We start from the raw sequence: 17,328 nt of genomic DNA, 5'->3' as shown, positions 1-17,328 counted from the left end.
TATTTGCACAATGTATCTCTTCTTTTCCTTCTGCTTCCAACCCATCTGCTTTCCCATATTTAAAATGCAAGTCTTTTTAAAAATTTGCATTTATGTTTGTTTGTTTTTTCTTATTTTTTTGGCACACTGCACAGTTGTAGAATCTTAGTTCCCCAACCAGGTAATGAACCCAGGCCATCCATGGCTGTGAAAGTGCTGCATCCTAAATCCTGGACCTCCAGGGAATTCCCTAAAGTGCAACTCTTTTTTTCTTTTTTTAAGATTTTTAAAATATTTTTAAAGTCTTTGTTGCTTCTGCTTTTTGTTTGTTTTTCTTTTTTTTTCCACTTATTTATATTAGTTGGAGGCTAATTACTTTACAATATTGTCCTGGTTTTCTCCATACATTGATATGAATCAGCCATGGATTTACATGTGTTCCCCATCCTGAACACCCTCCCACCTCCCTCCCCATCCCATCCCTCTGGGTCATCCTAGTGCACCAGCCCTGAGCACTTGTCTCATGCATCAAACCTGGACTGGTGATCTGTTTCACAATTGATAATATACATGTTTCATTGCTAATCTCTCAGATCATCCCACCCTCGCCTTCTCCCACACAGTCCAAAAGTCTGTTCTATACATCTGTGTCTCTTTTTCTGTCTTGCGTATAGGGTTATCGTTACCATCTTTCTAAATTCCATATATATGCGTTAGTATACTGTATTGGTGTTTTTCTTCTGCTTTATGTTTTGGTTTTTTGGCCATGAGGCATATGGGATCCGAGTCCCATGACCAGAGGTTGAACTAGCATCCCCTGCATTAGAAGGCAAGTCTTAACCACTGGACTGCCAGGGAAACTCCCTGAAGTACAGCTCTTGTCACAATATATGGTTACCCGTGTTTCCTTCCCATGTGACAATCTATGTGTTTTCCCTGGAAACAGGCACAAGAAGACACTGCTTATATGAAAGTTAATATTTTATTTCTTCCTCTGGTTTCTGGTTACATTTTTGTACATTTTTCATGAAAATCCTCTATTCTGGATGTGTATTATGCTTTTAAATGTTTCCTTCAGCATTTGCAGCGTTAAAGTACACTTTGTCCACTAGCACTAAATACTCGGCTGTAAATGCATTCTGCCTTCACAGTCCATAGAGGCTCACAGTGCCCCTCGAACCAGCAGATCCTCCAGGGCATAGAGGGGTCCACACAGCATCTCTCTCCTGTGGTTAAGATGACTCAGCACCAGGGATGTTTTTGTCCAGCATTTGGGAAGTGGAGGCTGCTGTGTTGCTCACTGTTCTCCTCCAACTTGTGTCGGATCCCATATCCAAAGTATATGGCAAATCCTAGTAGGGAAATGAGACGATGAGAGGTAAAAGCAGGTACTCTCCTCACTTATAAATGCCCAAGGGGCCTCCTATTATGGCATCTGACACAGTTTAGGGGAGAGGCAGTAGGAAGAGGACGGGGTTCAGTCACACAAGAGGCCTCCTTACTCCAGAAAGTCACTTACCAATCCCCATCCAGATGCCAAATAGGACCCAGGTCCAAGTGGTCATGTGCGCCATCAGTTAAATGTTCACGAAGATGCTTACCAATGGGAGGACAGGCAGAGTAGGGACCTGTGGGTAAAGTCAATTCATCCCTGGATACACCCTAGGCATCTAAAAAGGAGACCCTATCCCATGTGGGTGGGACAAGTTCAGTGCAATTCAGGCTGTGTGTTCAGTGCCTACTTAGATAGTGTATGTAAAGCACTGAGTTGGGTCAGGGAAGGATCCATAGGTTTCAGCAACTCCAATTCTTCCCTGCTCCAGCAAGGGAAGTTTAGACCTAAAGCATGCAGACCTCCTTCGCTCAAGGTGGACACTTTGGACACGTGAGGTCACCTACCCTGAAGTGAAGAGCAGTGGGGCTCTGGGGTTGCCTCCAGATGATGACTGTGACCCCAGTGATGAGCAGCAGCAGCAGCACAGCCACTGTTGTGAGCACGGGGTCCCAGAGAACACCTGGCTGCGCCAGTGGACCAGGATCAGGCTCAGGATGGTCAGCAGGAGAACTGCAAGGGTCAAGGTGGAGGAGAACAGGCTGGACCCAGAAGACAAACACATCAGGACCTCGGGTCATAGCCCTCCCCAGGCTGCCCACGTCAGGAATGGACCTCGTATCTCCAAGACGCCTCAACAGACAAATATACATACCTACCCATCCTGGCAATTTCAGAATATCACCAAAGAGAAGTCCCACTGCTCACCAAGCAGGAAGGCACATGCATACACAATCTGGCCAGATTTCTGGGTGGGGATGGTACTGGGAGGGAACCACAGACTCTTTAGAATCCTTGAGGTTCTGCCTTCAAGTACAGAGTCCAAAGAACTTTCTTTGACTACAAGCTCCATCTCAGTTTCTTCCTCTGTTCTTTGGTTCTTGCTTAAATTCTGGTCTGAGTGATACCTGAATTAGAGGTATGATGACAACATGACCAGCAGTCTCTACTCACCCAACATCACACAGCCGAATCCATCTTGTTTCCCACAAAAGCAGAGCAGGACATTTGGAAGGCAGCATGAAGGCAGAGAGGATTAGCCCCCATCAATCACCACAAGTCAAAGACCCTCAGTCAGGGTGGAGTAGAGTCTCACCTGAGCACAAAGACAGAAAAATCAACCACCAAGTTAGCAAGCAGGGACCAAAGTGACATGAGATCCATCAGATCAGTGAAATGGAAGAGTAACGCCAAGACCCCTAGATGGAGGGCACAAACAAGGTGGGGGGGATTGAGTGAGAAACAGCTGGAAATATGCAAGCCAAGGAAGATAATCCAAAAGGAGTGGGTTTTGTTTATCTACCTGCAAGTTTTCCAGAAATCATGATGACCGTGATGTGGGTGCGTGTACGGGCGTTGATCCGGACAAGAAATCGGAAAAGAAGCCCGTCCTCTGCCATTGTGTAGATCAACCAAGACATGGCGAACATGGTGTTCAGGAGGCTGGAAAAGAAAACAGAGAGGAGTGAGAACGTGCAGAAGCAGGAGAGACCAGGGCATCTGCTCCCTCGTCTACTTGGGGTAAGGTGTCCTTCCTCCTGTCTCTCAATCCCCAGGGCTGGGATACCCGAGCATCTGACAGTCAGTGAGGAGAAAGCCATGACACTCACCTGGATGAAAGAGCACAGAGGATGCCAACACCCACGACATATCTGGCAGGGCCCCACCCGACATAGAGAAGAGCCTGTAGAAAGGGGCTGTCAGGGTGAATCTGGTAGTAGGGCACCATGAGGGTGAGTGCCGCCGAGACACCAAAATAAACGACAAAGCAGATCAAGACAGAGACCACGATGCTGATGGGGATGGACCGCTGAGGATTTTGGGCTTTTTCCCCTGCAGGATTGGAGGAAATACTGGGTGAGGAAACACACCAGAGTGAAAGCACAAAATCCCCTTTCCTGTTAAGCCTCCAAAAGAAACCCCTATGCTCATGTCAGCTTAATCCGTGCCCACACCCTGGATGGGACACAGGGTGACCATGTTACCTGTAGTGACAATGGAGTCAAAACCAATAAACATGTAGAAACATAAAGCTGCTCCTCAGAGAATCCCATCAAGGCCTAAAGGCACAATCCCTCCAGAACGCAGAAGACCCAAGCTATGGCGAGAGAAGCAGCAAGAAAGAATGTGGGTGAGGTGTGTTCAGCCATGTATACTGGACTTCTCCCTTAATATGACAAATCTTGGGCCCCAGGACCCCCTCCACCTGGATCCATTAGGCCAGGTTTCTTTAGGTTAGTTTCTCAGTTGTGTCCGACTTCAAACTCATGGACTGTAGCCCAACAGGATCCTCTGTGAATGGGATATTCCAGGCAAGAATACTAGAGTGGGGTGCCATTCTCTTCTTCAGGGGATCAGGAAGGCCCAGGAATTGAACCCTGGTCTCCTGCATCTCTGGAGAAGGCAATGGCACCCCACTACAGTACACTTGCCTGGAAAATCCCATACACATAGGAGCCTGGTGGGCTACAGTCCATGGGGTCGCTATGAGTGGGACACGACTGGGCGACTTCCCTTTCACTTTTCACTTTCATGCATTGGAGAAGGAAATGGCAACCCACTCCAGTGTTATTGCCTGAAGAATCCCAGGGATGGGGAGACTGGTGCGCTGCTGTCTATGGGGTTGCACACAGTCGGACACGACTGAAGCAACTTAGCAGCAGCAGTAGCTCCTGGCTAAGGTTCTTTACTCTGCAGGCGGGTTCTTTACTCTCTGAGCCACCAGGGAAGCCCAAGATCTCTTCAACCCCCAGATTCCCAGCTTCAACATCTGGAAGTTCTCATTTCATGTACTGTTGAAGCCTAGCTTGGAGTATTTTGAGCATTACTTTGCTAACATGGGAGATGAGTGCAATTGTGCAGTAGTTTGAACATTCTTTGGAAATGCCTTTCTTTGGTATTGAAATGAAAACTGATCTTTTCCAGTCCTGTGGTCACTGCTGAGTTTTCCAAATTTGCTGGCATACTAAGTACAGCACTTTCACAGCCGTGATCAAAACTATCCCCAAGAAAAGGAAATGCAAAAAGGCAAAAAGCTTGTCTGAGGAGGCCTTAGAAATAGCTTAGAGAAGAGAAAGGCAAAGGAGAAAAGGAAAGATAATATCCATCTGAATGCAGAGTTCCAAAGAATAACAAGGAGCGATTAGAAAGCCTTCCTAAGTGATCAATGCAAAAAAAAAAAAAAAAAAAAAAAGAGGAAAACAATAGAATGGGAAAGACTAGAGATCTCTCCAAGAAAACTAGAGATACCAAGAGAACATTTCATGCAAAAATGGGTGGGCACAATAAAGGACAGAAACAGTATGAACCTAACAGAAGCAAAAGATATTAAGAAGAGGTGACAAGAATACAGAGAAGAACTATACCAAAAAGATCTTAATGACCCAGACAACCACAATGATGTGAGCCAGACATCTTGGAGTGTGAAGTGAAGTGGGCCATAGGAAGCATCATTACAAACAAAGCTGGTGGAGGTGATGGAATTCCAGCTGAGCTATTTCTCCTCCACCGATTCCTGGAAATTACCCTTCTCCTCTCTGTCCTGATGAATGTGACCACTCCAGATACTCCATTTAAGGGGAATCACAGAATATTTGCCCTTTCTGTCAGGTTTATGTCACTTAAAAGAATGTCCACAAGGTTTCTTCATGTTGTAGTATGTGTTAGAATTCACTTCCTTTTTAGTGGTAAATAATACTCTATTATTTGTGCTTGCCACATCGGTTCATCTATTTCTCAGTCAGTGGGCACGTGGATTGCTCTCATGCTTCAGTTATTACGAATAATGCTGCTGTGAACGTGGGTGTACAAATATCTCTTCCAGAGTGTACTTTCAATTCTTCTGGGTATATTTTCAGAGGTAGAATTGCTAGATCATGGGGTTCTAAGATTTTTATATGTTGGTGATGGAGAAAATGTTCACATATTGAGGGGAGGTCAATTTGGCTTATACATGGTTCAGCCTGAACTGTGTGTGAACCAAGGCTGCATTGTCCAACCCTCACAGCTCATCTACTTTAACCCCTCGGGTAAAGAACATCTATTTTGAGGATAAGGATAAGTAACTCCCTTCTCATGGGCTTCCCAGGTGGCTCAGAGGTGAAGAATCCGCCTGCCAAGCAGGAGACACCAGTTTGATCCCTGGGTTGGGAAGATCCCCTGGAGGATATGGCAACCCACTCCAGTATTCTTGCCTGGAGAATCCCATGGATAGGGGAGCCTGGTGGGCTATAGTCCATAGGGTCGCAAATGATGAGACTCGACTGAGCAAACACACAAATCACTAAGACAGGCTTACTGATTGATTCTGCAAGAATTAAGGGAATCCTGGATTTCTCATTCCCAGAATAAAGAAATCTCTCAGGGGGTTTCCGACCAAGTGAACATCAGTTTGAGCAAACTCTGGGAGATAGTGTAGAACTTGGAAGCCCGGCATGCCGCAGTCCATGGTGTCACAGAGAGTAGGACATGACTTGGCGACTGAACAACAACAAGATTTTACAGAAATTGGGTATCTAGTTTTCCCTACATTGTCCAATCTCTCTGTGCCTTAATAAAGTCTATCCAACCAGACCCCATTGAACAAATGATCTAAGTAGTAAAGGTATAAAAGCTTTAAAATCTGTAATAGCCCAGGCTCTAGCATCAGGCCATCCTAACTATAAATTACCATTTTCACACTTTGCACTTGAAGATAGAAGATTCGCCCTGAGCATATTAACTCAGAGACATGGTGACCCACATGGGCCCATTGGCTATTCTGGACTCTGAGTTAGATTTGTAACAGAAGGCAGGTTCAGCCATCTGCTGTTCAACGGACAATAAATCAAGCGGCAAGCTTTCGTAGACAAGAAAGATGCTTTATTCAGAAAAGCCAGTGATCTGGGGAAAACATGGACTTGCATCCATGACAGTTCTGCTCAGCCATGGCCATCTTTAAAGGGAAATAATCTCAGTTAATCGTTAAGACATGAAGTCAGATTCACTGTCATTTCTCCATTGCCACAAGGCTGCTGACTTCCTATTTTCCCCGGGACACCGTCTTGCTCAAGTGACCCACCTGCAACCGGAGATTCTCTTGCCCGTGTGGTCCACCTGCATGTTTACTAAGGGGAAGCTAGGGGAGGAAAGTCAGTCATTATTAAACCAATTTTTTTTTTTTTTTTTGGCTACACCATAGGGCATGCAGGGTCTTTGTTCCCCAACCAGGGATAGAACCCATGCCTGGTGCACTGGGAGTGTGGAGTCTTAGCCATTGGACTGCCAGGGAAGTCCCTGGAGTATAACTCTTCACATAATACGTCCTCACCTGAGTTTCCTTCCAGTGGGGCAGTCTCTGTGTTCTTGTTAGAAATAAGTACAGGAAGGTGCTTCTAATGTGCCCATTAATAATTTATTTCTTCCTCTACTTGCTGGTTACATTGTGGTAATTTGTGAAAATTCATCTTGCTGCACACTTATGAAGCATGCACTTATAAGTATGTATAGTATGCTTTTAAAAGTTTACTGAAAATTGCACAATGGCCCAGTCACTTTGTCCACTAGCAATAAACACAGGGCTTTAGATGCCTCCACCTTCACACTCCACCGAGGCTCACAGTGTCCCTTGAATCAGCAGATCCTCCAGGGCATGGAGGGATTCCATGCAGCATCTACTTCCTGTGGGTAAGATGACTCAGCACCGGGGATGTCTTTGTCAAGAGTCTGGGAGGTGGATGCTGGTGGCCGGTGGCTGTTGATGATTGTTCCCTGCCAGGCTGTGTCGGATCCCGTATCCAAAGTATATGAGAAATCCTAGTAGGGAGATGAGACGATAAGAAGATAATGTAGGTGCTCCACTCACTTACAACTGCCCAGTAGACCTCTTATGGCGTCTGATACAGTGTGGGGAGAAATAGTAGGAAGATGTTGGGTTCAGTCATTCAAGAAACCTCCTTATCCCAGAAAGCAACTTACCAATGGCATTCCAGATGCCAAACAGGGCCCAGGTCCCAGAGGTCGTCTGCATCATCAGGTAAACATTCAAGAAGATGCTGACCAGTGGGAGGACAGGCAGAGCAGGAACCTGTGGGCAGAGTCAGTTCATCCCTGGACACAGCCCAGATGTCTGAAAGGGAGACCCTATCCCACGTGGGTGGGAGACTCCTGTCCTCCTCAGGCTGTGCATTTAGTGCCTACTGAGATCGTGTATGCAAAGCCCTGAGTGTGAATCAGGGAAGAGCCCATTGGTTTCAGTAACTCCTCTCATTCCCTGTCCAGGAAAGGATATTTTGCCATCAAAGGACAGAGACTTCATTCACTCAAGGTGGACACTTTGGGCACATAAGCTCACTTACCCTGAATGGAAGAGGAGAGGGGTCCTGGGGCTGCCTCCAGATGATGACTGTGACCCCAGTGATGAGCAGCAGCAGCAGCACAGCCACTGTTGTGAGCACGGGGTCTCCAGAGAACACCTGGCTGGGCCACTGGGCCAGGATCAGGCTTAGGATGGTCAGCAGGAGAACTGCAAGGGTCAAGGAGCACCCAGAAGACAAAGACATCAGGACCTCGGGTCACATCCTTCCCTGAAACCACCAACATCAGGAAGGGCCATTATATCTGCAAGACTCCTCCACTGACAAAATGGACACACTCACTCCATCCTGTCAATTTCAAAATATGACCAAAGAGAAGTCTCAGCTCTCACCAAGCAGGAAGGCACATCCATAGACAATCTGGCCAGATTTCTGGGTGGGAGCGGTACTGATAGGTAACCACAGACTCGTTAGAGTCTTTGAGGTTCCTGCTTCAGGTTCAGATTCCAAAGGATTTTTCTTAACTAGAGGCTTCATCTGAATTTTGTCTTCTATTTTCTCATTCTTGCTTAAATTCCAGTCTGGCTGGTACCTGAATTAGAGATATTATAGGAATATTAACAGCAGTCCCTACTCATTCAAAAGAAGGCAGCCTAATGCACCACTTTCCTGCCTTAAGCAGAGCAGGTGTTTAGAAGGCTGAAGAGTGAGGAGCGGGGAGGGGGGGGTGGTGAGGATAAGATGGCAGAGGAATAGGATGGGGTGACCACTTTCTCCCCCACAAATTCATCAAAAGAACATTTGAACCCTGAGCAAACTCCACAAAGCAACTTCTGAACGCTGGCAGAGGACATCAGCCACCCAGAAAAGCAGCCCATTGTCTTTGAAAGGAGGTAGGACAAAATATAAAAGATAGAAAGAGAGACAAAATAGTCAGGGACAGATATCAGTCCCAGGAAGGGATTCTTAAAAGAGAAGTTTCCAAACACCAGGAAACCCTCTCACCGTCGGGCCTGTGGGGAGTTTTGGAATCTCGGAGGGCAACATAACCAGGAGGAAAAATAAACAAATAAAACCCACAGATTATGTCCCTAACAGCAAGAAGTACCCCAAATGCTCGCATCCGCCACCAGCAAGTGGGGGCTAAACGGGGAGGTGCGGGCTGCATTCCTTAGGGTAAGAAGCGGACCTGAATGCATTGAGGGCAATCTGAGGGAGCTAATGTGAGACAGCAACCTAAACTGTAGGATAGCCAGAGAGAGGATGGAAAAAGAGAAAAGAGAGACTGAGAACTATCCTGCGCAAAGCCCTAACCTAAGGCACTGCCGCCCGCTCACAGAACAAAGGACTGAACGAATACCAGAGGAGAGATAGCAGGCTGTGGACCGGCCCATTCCCTGCCAGAGACAAGCAGGCAGGAGGTGGGGGCGGGGAACCAGAGCCAGAAAGGGGCAATCTCAGCCTTAGAGAGGGCATCCCATACCAAACTGCGAACAGGCTTCCAGTTTCTAACCAAGACTTCCTGAGATTCTGTGTGGTTGACATCCATCGGGAGGGTTGCAGCCAGAGATCAGCCTCCCAGAAGAGACACATGGCACCCTGGAAATGGGCGTTCCCTGGAAACCAAGCGGCTGGGACCCAGGTGGTGATAAGATGCACCACACCTGGGGAGAGTGCCTTGCCAAGCACCTGGTTGCCTGAGCTGCTCTGAACGTGGAAGGGCACAAAAGGCAGGCACAACCGAGTCTGTGCCTCTGTGGAGTGCCCGAGAACCTGAACCTGAGCAGCTTAGACCTGGGAAGTGCAGGCAACCCAGGGCCCGCTCCCTGCAGAGCAACCTGGAGCCTAAGGAGTGTAGACTGGGAAAGCACACACGCCATGAGCAGGGGCAAACCCAGTGTGGCCGAGACACTGCGCGCACTCCCCACATGCCAGTGATGTTTGTTTGCAGTGCCCCTCCCTCCCCACAGCACGACTGAACAAGTGAGCCTAAATAAGTGACCGCCTCCGTCCCCCTGTGTCAGGGCGGAAATTAGACACTGAAGAGACCTGCAAACAGAAGAAGCCAGGTAAACAGAGGGAACTGCTTTGGAAGTGACAGGTGCAACAGATTAAAATCCCTGTAGTTAACACCGACTACATTGGAAGGGGCCTGTATATCTTGAGAAATATAAGCTGAAACAAGGAACTACCTGAAACTGAACTGACCCTACCCTGCCTGCAACAGCTCCACAGAAAAACCTAAATATATTTTTAATATTATCATTCTTTTTATTTTTTTTTTCGTTTTTTAAAGTCGTCTGTTATTCCTCTAATTTTCATTTCTATAACTTACTATTACCTTGAAAAAAAAAAAAAGACCCTATTTTTAAAGCGAACTTCATATATATTTCCTATACTTTTTGTGATTTTTTTTTGTTATATTTTTATATTTTTAAGAGTCTAACCCCTACTCAAGATTTTTAATCTTTGTTTTATGGTATTTGTTATCAATTTTGTACATTTAAGAATACAATCTTCAGTACCTGTTTTTACTGAGGAGTGTGATTACTGGCTAGATTACTCTCTCCCCCTTTTGACTCTCCCTTTTCTCCCCCAGGTCACCTCTATCTCCTCCCTCCACCTTCTCTTCTCAACCCAACTCCATGAGCCTCTCTGAGGGTTCCAGACTGTGGAGAGCACACAAGGAATTGATTACTGGCTAGATTGCTCTCTCCCCTTTTGATTCCCCCTCTTCTCCTCCTGTTCACCTCTATCTCTGTCCTCCGTCTTCTCTTCTCCATGTAACTATGTGAACTTCTCTGGTGTCCCTCGCTGTGGAGAATCTTTTCACGATTAACCTAGAAATTTTATCATCAGTGCTGTATGGATGGAGAAGTCTCGAGCCTACTGTAAGAATAAGACTGAAAACCAGAGGCAGGAGGCTTAAGCCCAAAACCTGAGAACACCAGAGAACTCCTGACTCCAGGGAACATTAATTGATAAGAGATCTTCCAAAAGCTTCCATACCTACACTGAAACCAAGCATCACCCAAGAGCCAACAAGTTCCAGAGCAAGACATACCAGGCACATTCTCTAGCAATGCAGGAACATAGCCCTGAGCTTCAATATGCAGGCTGCCCAAAGGCACACCAAACCCACAGACATCACAAAACTCACTACTGGGCAATTCATTGCACTCCAGAGAGGAAAAATCCAGCTCCACCCACCAGAACACTGACACAAGCTTCCCTAACCAGGAAATCTTGACAAGCAGCTCGTCCAACCCCATCCACAGGGAGGAACCTCCACAATAAAGATGAACCACAAACTGCCAGAATACCAAAAGGCCCCCCCAAACACAGCAATCTAAACAAGATAAAAAAGCAGAGAAATACTCAGCAGGTAAAGGAACGTGATAAATGCCCACCAAACCAAACAAAAGAGGAGGAGAGAGGGAGTCTACCTAAAAAGGAATTCAGAATAATGATAGGAAAAATGATCCAAAATCTTGAAAGAAAATGGAGTTACAGATAAATAGCCTGGAGACAAGGATCGAGAAGATGCAAGAAATGTTTAACAAGGACCTAGAAGAAATAAAAAAGAGCCAATTATAATGAATAATGCAATAATTGAGATCAAAAACACCCTGGAGGGAACCAACAGCAGAATAATGGAGGCAGAAGATAGCATACTGAGGTAGAAGATAGAATGGTAGAAATAAATGAAGCAGAGAAGAAAAAAGAAAAAGAATTAAAAAGAACTAAAACAACCTCAGGGACAATGTGAAACACCCCAACATTCGAATCATAGGAATCCCAGAAGAAGAAGACAAAAAAGAAAGGCCATGAGAAAATACTCGAGGAGACAATAGCTGAAAATTTCCCTAAAATGGGGAAGGAAATAGTCACACAAGTCCAAGAAACCCAGAGAGTCCCAAACAGAATAAATCCAAGGTGAAACACACCAAGACACATGTTAATCAAATTAACAAAGATCAAACACAAAGAACAAATGTTAAAAGCAGCAAGGGAAAAACAACAAATAAAACACAAGAGGATTCACATAAGGATAACGGCTGATCTTTCAATAGAAACTCTTCAGGCCAGAAGGGAATGGCAGGACATACTTAACATGATGAAAGAGAAAAACCTACAACCCGGATTACTGTACCCAGCAAGGATCTCATTCAGATATGAAGGAGAAATCAAAAGCTTTACAGACAAGCAAAAGCTGAGAGAATTCAGCTCCACCAAACCAGCTCGTCAATAAATGCTAAAGGATCTTCTCTAGACAGGAAACACAGAAAGGGTGTATAAACTCAAACCTGAATCAACAAAGTACATGGCAACAGGATCATACTTATCAATAATTACCTTAAATGTAAGTGGGTTCAATGCCCCAACCAAAAGACAAAGACTGGCTGAATGGATTCAAAAACAAGACCTCTATAAATGCTGTCTACAAGAGACGCACCTCAAAACAAGGGACACATACAGTCTGAAAGTGAAGAGCTGGAAAAAGATATTTCACACAAATGGAGACCAAAAAAAGCAGGAGTAGCAATACTCATATCAGATAAAACAGACTTTAAAACAAAGGCTGTGAAAAGACATGAAGAAGGACACTACATAATGATCAAAGAATCAATGCAAGAAGAAGATATAACAATTATAAATATATATGCACCAACGTAGGAGCACCACAATATGTAAGACAAATGCTAGCAAGTATGCAAGGGGAAATTAACAATAACACAATAATAGTGGGAGACTTCAGTACTCCACTCACACCCATGGATAGATCAACTAAACAGAAATTTAACAAGGAAACACAACTTTAAATGACACAATGGACAAGTTATACCTAATTGATATCTATAGGATATTTCACCCCAAAACAATTAATTTCACCTTTTTCTCAAGTGCACAAGGAACCTTCTCCAGGACAGACCGCATCCTGGGCCATATATCTAGCCTTGGTAAATTAAAAAAAAAAAAAATTGAAATCATTCCAAGCATCGTTTCTGATCACAATACAGTAAATTTAGATGTCAATTACAGGGAAAAAAACTATTAAAAATTCCAACATATGGAGGCCAAACAACACGCTTCTGAATAACCAATAAGTCACAGAAGAAATCAAACGGAATCAAAAATATGCATAGAAACAAATAAAAATTAAAACACAACAACCCAACACCTATGGGACACTGTAAAAGCAGTGCTAAGGGGAAGGCTCATAGCAATACAGGCTTACCTCAAGAAACAAGAAAAAAAGTCAAACAAATAACCTAACTCTACACCTAAAGCAACTAGAAAAGGAAGAAATGAAGAACCCCAGGGTAAGTAGAAGGAAAAAATCTTAAAAATTAGGGCAGAAATGTATGTAAAAGAAACAAAAGAGACCATGGCAAAAATCAACAAAGCTAAAAGCTGGTTCTCTGAGAAGATAAATTGCGGGGAGCCGGCCTGACTGCTCAGGCCCCTTCTCGGCCCTGAGAGAGATCAAAAGGTCCCTCTCTGTCCTGCCACCCCTGATTTGTTAAAGTGCAAATTGGCCTTTCTCACCTCCCTCAAGGAAATCGCTGCAGCCACCATTTGCCCATTTTCCTGACTCTGATAAGATTATCGGGCTCCTGTGAATGGCTTATGTCTAGGTAGTCTTTACCTGATTGTAAGACGCTGGTGCCATGCTCTGCTGGAGTTAAGATAAAACTCCTGAGCTAAAACTAGTATCTGCAGTTCTGCACGTATGCAAGCCTTTGATCTAAAATTTGGTGAATCCTGTTAGTATATATATGTATGTTACCCCTCAATAAAGTCGTCGGAATCAGTCACAAGCTGACTCCGTCCCTCTCAACCCCATCTTTCCTAGTCTTTTATTTCTCAGGTGCACTGGTGATTGCGTCCTTGACCTGTTCATCTAGCCGGCAGGCCCGGCAATAAATAACATTGACAAAACATTAGCCAGAATGTTTCATTAAGAAACAAAGGGGGAAGACTCAAATCAACAAAACTATAAATGAAAATGGAGAAGTCACAACAGACAACACAGAAATACAAAGGATCATAAGAGATACTATCAGCAACTATATGCCAATAAAATGGACAACTTGGAAGAAATGGACAAATTCTTAGAGAAGTACAACTTTCCAAAACTGAACCAGAAGAAACAGAAAATCTTAACAGATCCATCACAAGCATGGAAATCGAAACTGTAATCAGAAATATTCCAGCAAACAAAATCCCAGGAACAGACGGCTTCACAGCTGAATTCTACCAAAAATTTAGAGAAGACCTAACACATATCCACCTCAAACTCTTCCAGAGTATTGCAGAGGGAGGTAAACTTCCGAACTCATTCTATGAGGCCACCATCACCCTAATACCAAAACCAAACAAAGATGCCACACACACAAAAAAAAAAGAAAGAAAGAAAAGAAAACTACAGGCCAATATCACTGATGAACATAGCTGCAAAAATCTTTAACAAAATTCTAGTGAACAGAATCCAACAACATAGTAAAAAGATCATACATCATGACCAAGTGGGCTTTATCCCAGGAATGCAAGGATTCTTTAATATCCACAAATCAATCAATGTAATACACCACATTAACAAATTGAAAGATAAAATCCATATGATGATCTCAATAGATGTAGAGAAATCCTTTGACAAAATTCAACATCCATTTATGATAAAAAAGAAACAACCTGCAGAAAACAGGCATAGAAGGAACATACCTCAGCATAATAAAAAGCTATATATGACAAACCCACAGGAAACATTATCCACAATAGTGAAAAATTGAAAGCATTTCCCCTAAAGTCAGAAACAAGGCAAAGGTGTCAACTCTCACCACTACTGTTTAACATAGTTTTGCAAGCTTTGGCCATGGCAATCAGAGCATAAAAAGAAATAAAAAGAATCCAGATTGGAAAAGAAGAAGTAAAAGTCTCACTGTTTGCAGATGACATGATCCTCTACATAGAAAACCCTAAAGACTCCACCAGAAAATTACTAGAGCTAATCAATGAATATAGTAAAGTTGCAAGATATAAAATTAACACACAGAAATCACTTGCATTCCTATATACTAACAATGAGAAGACAGAAAGAGAAATTAAGGAAACAATACCATTCACCATTGCAACGAAAAGAATAAAATACTTAGGAATAAGTCTACCTAAAGAAACAAAAAACCTATATATAGAAAACTATAAAACACTGATGAAAGAAATCAAAGAGGACACAAATAGATGGAGAAATATACCATGATCATGGATTGCAAGAATCAATATAGTGAAAATGAGTATACTACCCAAAGCAATCTGTACATTCAATGCAATCCCTATCAAGCTACCAGCGGTATTTTTCACAGAACTAGAACAAATAATTTCACCATTTGTATGGAGATACAAAAAATCTTGAATAGCCAAAGCAATCTTGAGAAAGAAGAATGGATTTGGAGGAATCAACCTGCCTCACTTCAGGCTCTACTACACAGCTACAGTCATCAAGACAGTATGGTACTGGCACAAAGACAGAATTATAGATCAATGGAACAAAATAGAAAGCCCAGAGATAAATCCATGCACCTATGGACACCTTATCTTTGACAAAGGAGGCAAGAATATACACAGGAAAAAAGACAACCTCTTCAACAAGTGGTGCTGGGAAAACTGGTCAACGACTTGTAAAAGAATGAAACTAGAACACTTTCTAACACCATACACAAAAATAAACTCAAAATGGATTAAAGATCTAAATGGAAGCCCAGACACTATAAAACTCCTAGAGGAAAAATAGGAAAAACAGATTCTGACATAAATCTCAGCAGGATCCTCTATGACCCTCCTCACACAGTAATGGAAATAAAAGCAAAAATAAACAAATGGGACCTAATTAAACTTAAAAGCATTTGTACAACGAAGGAAACTGTAAGCAAGGTGAAAAGACAGTCTTCAGGATGGGAGATAAGAATAGCAAACAAAGCAACTGACAAAGAAGTAATCTCAAAAATATACAAGCAACTCCTGTGGCTCAGTTCCAGAAAAATAAATGACTCAATCAAAAAATGGGCCAAAGCACTAAACAGACATTTCTCCAAAGAAGACATACAGATGGCTAACAAACACATGAAAAGATGTGTAACATCACTCATTATCAGAGAAATGCAAATCAACACCACATTGAGGTACCATCTCATGCCGGTCAGATTGGCTGCTATCCAAAAATTAAACAATAAATGCTGGAGAGGGTGCAGAGTAAAGGGAACCCTCTTATACTGTTGGTGGGAATGCAAACTAGTACAGCCACTATGGAGAACAGTGTGGAGATCCCTTAAAAACCTGGATATAGAACTGCCATATGACCCAGCAATCCCACTGCTGGGCATACACACCAAGGAAACCAGAATTGAAAGATACACATGTACCCCAGTGTTCATTGCAGCACTGTTTATAATAACCAGGACATGGAAGCAACCTAGATGTCCATCAGCAGACGAATGGATAAGAAAGCTGTGGTACATATACACAATGGAATGTTACTCAGCCATTAAATAGAATACATGTGAATCAGTTCTAATGAGGTGGGTGAAGCTGAAGCCTATTATACAGAGTGAAATAAGACAGAAAGAAAAGTACCAACACAGTATACTAGTGCATGTATATGGAATTTAGGAAGATATTAAGGATAACCCTTCATGCGAGAAAGCAAAAGAGACACAGATGTATAGAAGAGTCTTTTGGACTCTGGGAAAAGGCAAGGGTGGGATGATCTGAGAGAAGAACATTGAAACATGTATATCATCATATATGAAACAGATCACCAGTTGAGGTTCAATGCATGAGACAGGGTGCCCAGGGCTGGTGCACTGGGATGACCCGGAGGGATGGGATGTGGAGAGAGGTAGGAGAGGGGTTCAGGATGGGAAACACATATACACCCATGGTGGATTCACGTCAGTGTATGGCAAAAACACTACAATATTGTAAAGTAATTAGCGTCCAATTAAAATAAATATTAAAAAAAAAAAGCTGAAGAGGATGAACTGCCATTCAGTCTTTAGGAAAGTAAGAGCCCCAGTCAGGGTGCAGTGGAGTCTCACCTGAGAACAAGGACAAAAAACGCCACCAAGGAGTAAACCAGCAGGTGTCCAATCGACATGAGGTCCACCAGATTACTGAACTCAAAGAGCAACGCCATGGTCCCTAGAATGAGGGCGCGAATGAGGTGGGGGCTGGCAGTGAGAAACCACTGGGCGTATCCAGATAAGGACAGTATCCAAAGAGGAGTGGGTTCTGAGGCTCACCTGCGAGAATTCCAGAGGACACGGTGGCCATGATGGGCGTCTTCGTGTGGGCATGGGTCCGGGCAAGTCCTCGGAAAAGGAGCCCATCCTCGGCCATTTCCTGGATCACCTGAGGCACGGGGAACAAGGAGCTCTGCAGTCTGGAAGGCACGGTGGGAACACGGGTGGGGATGCTGAGAAGCAGGAGAGACCAGGGCTCTGTCTC

The 17,328-nt window shown here is 43.8% G+C and overlaps 1 protein-coding gene and 1 pseudogene across 10 annotated transcripts in view; both read right to left on the bottom strand.

Moving 5' to 3' along the window:
* Positions 1 to 947: 947 nt before the first annotated feature.
* On the bottom strand, positions 948 to 6,631 carry LOC122692867 (annotated as a pseudogene).
* Positions 6,632 to 6,898: 267 nt separating this feature from the next.
* The window catches only part of LOC122692491 (cationic amino acid transporter 3-like), a 28,212-nt gene continuing 17,782 nt past the window's right edge, over positions 6,899 to 17,328 (bottom strand). For 5 of the 10 annotated variants that reach the window (XM_043900086.1, XM_043900085.1, XM_043900094.1 and 2 more), the window contains 6 exons: positions 17,124 to 17,263; positions 16,920 to 17,022; positions 8,217 to 8,416; positions 7,867 to 8,094; positions 7,487 to 7,595; positions 6,899 to 7,324 (listed from right to left, as the gene is read on the bottom strand). In XM_043900086.1, coding sequence (XP_043756021.1) covers positions 7,183 to 7,324; positions 7,487 to 7,595; positions 7,867 to 8,094; positions 8,217 to 8,416; positions 16,920 to 17,022; positions 17,124 to 17,263 — 922 coding nt within the window. In that variant the 3' untranslated portion in view covers positions 6,899 to 7,182. Of the gene's footprint in view, positions 7,325 to 7,486; positions 7,730 to 7,866; positions 8,095 to 8,216; positions 8,417 to 16,919; positions 17,023 to 17,123; positions 17,264 to 17,328 lie in introns of those variants that run through there. The other 5 variants (XM_043900089.1, XM_043900090.1, XM_043900091.1 and 2 more) reach the window with 5 other exon arrangements.

The sequence above is a fragment of the Cervus elaphus genome, chromosome 4 (genome assembly GCF_910594005.1).
Source record: "Cervus elaphus chromosome 4, mCerEla1.1, whole genome shotgun sequence".
In the NCBI taxonomy this organism is placed as follows: domain Eukaryota; kingdom Metazoa; phylum Chordata; class Mammalia; order Artiodactyla; family Cervidae; genus Cervus; species Cervus elaphus.
The sequence above is the reverse complement of the archived record's forward strand: the minus strand, read 5'-3'. Positions and strand labels throughout refer to the sequence as shown.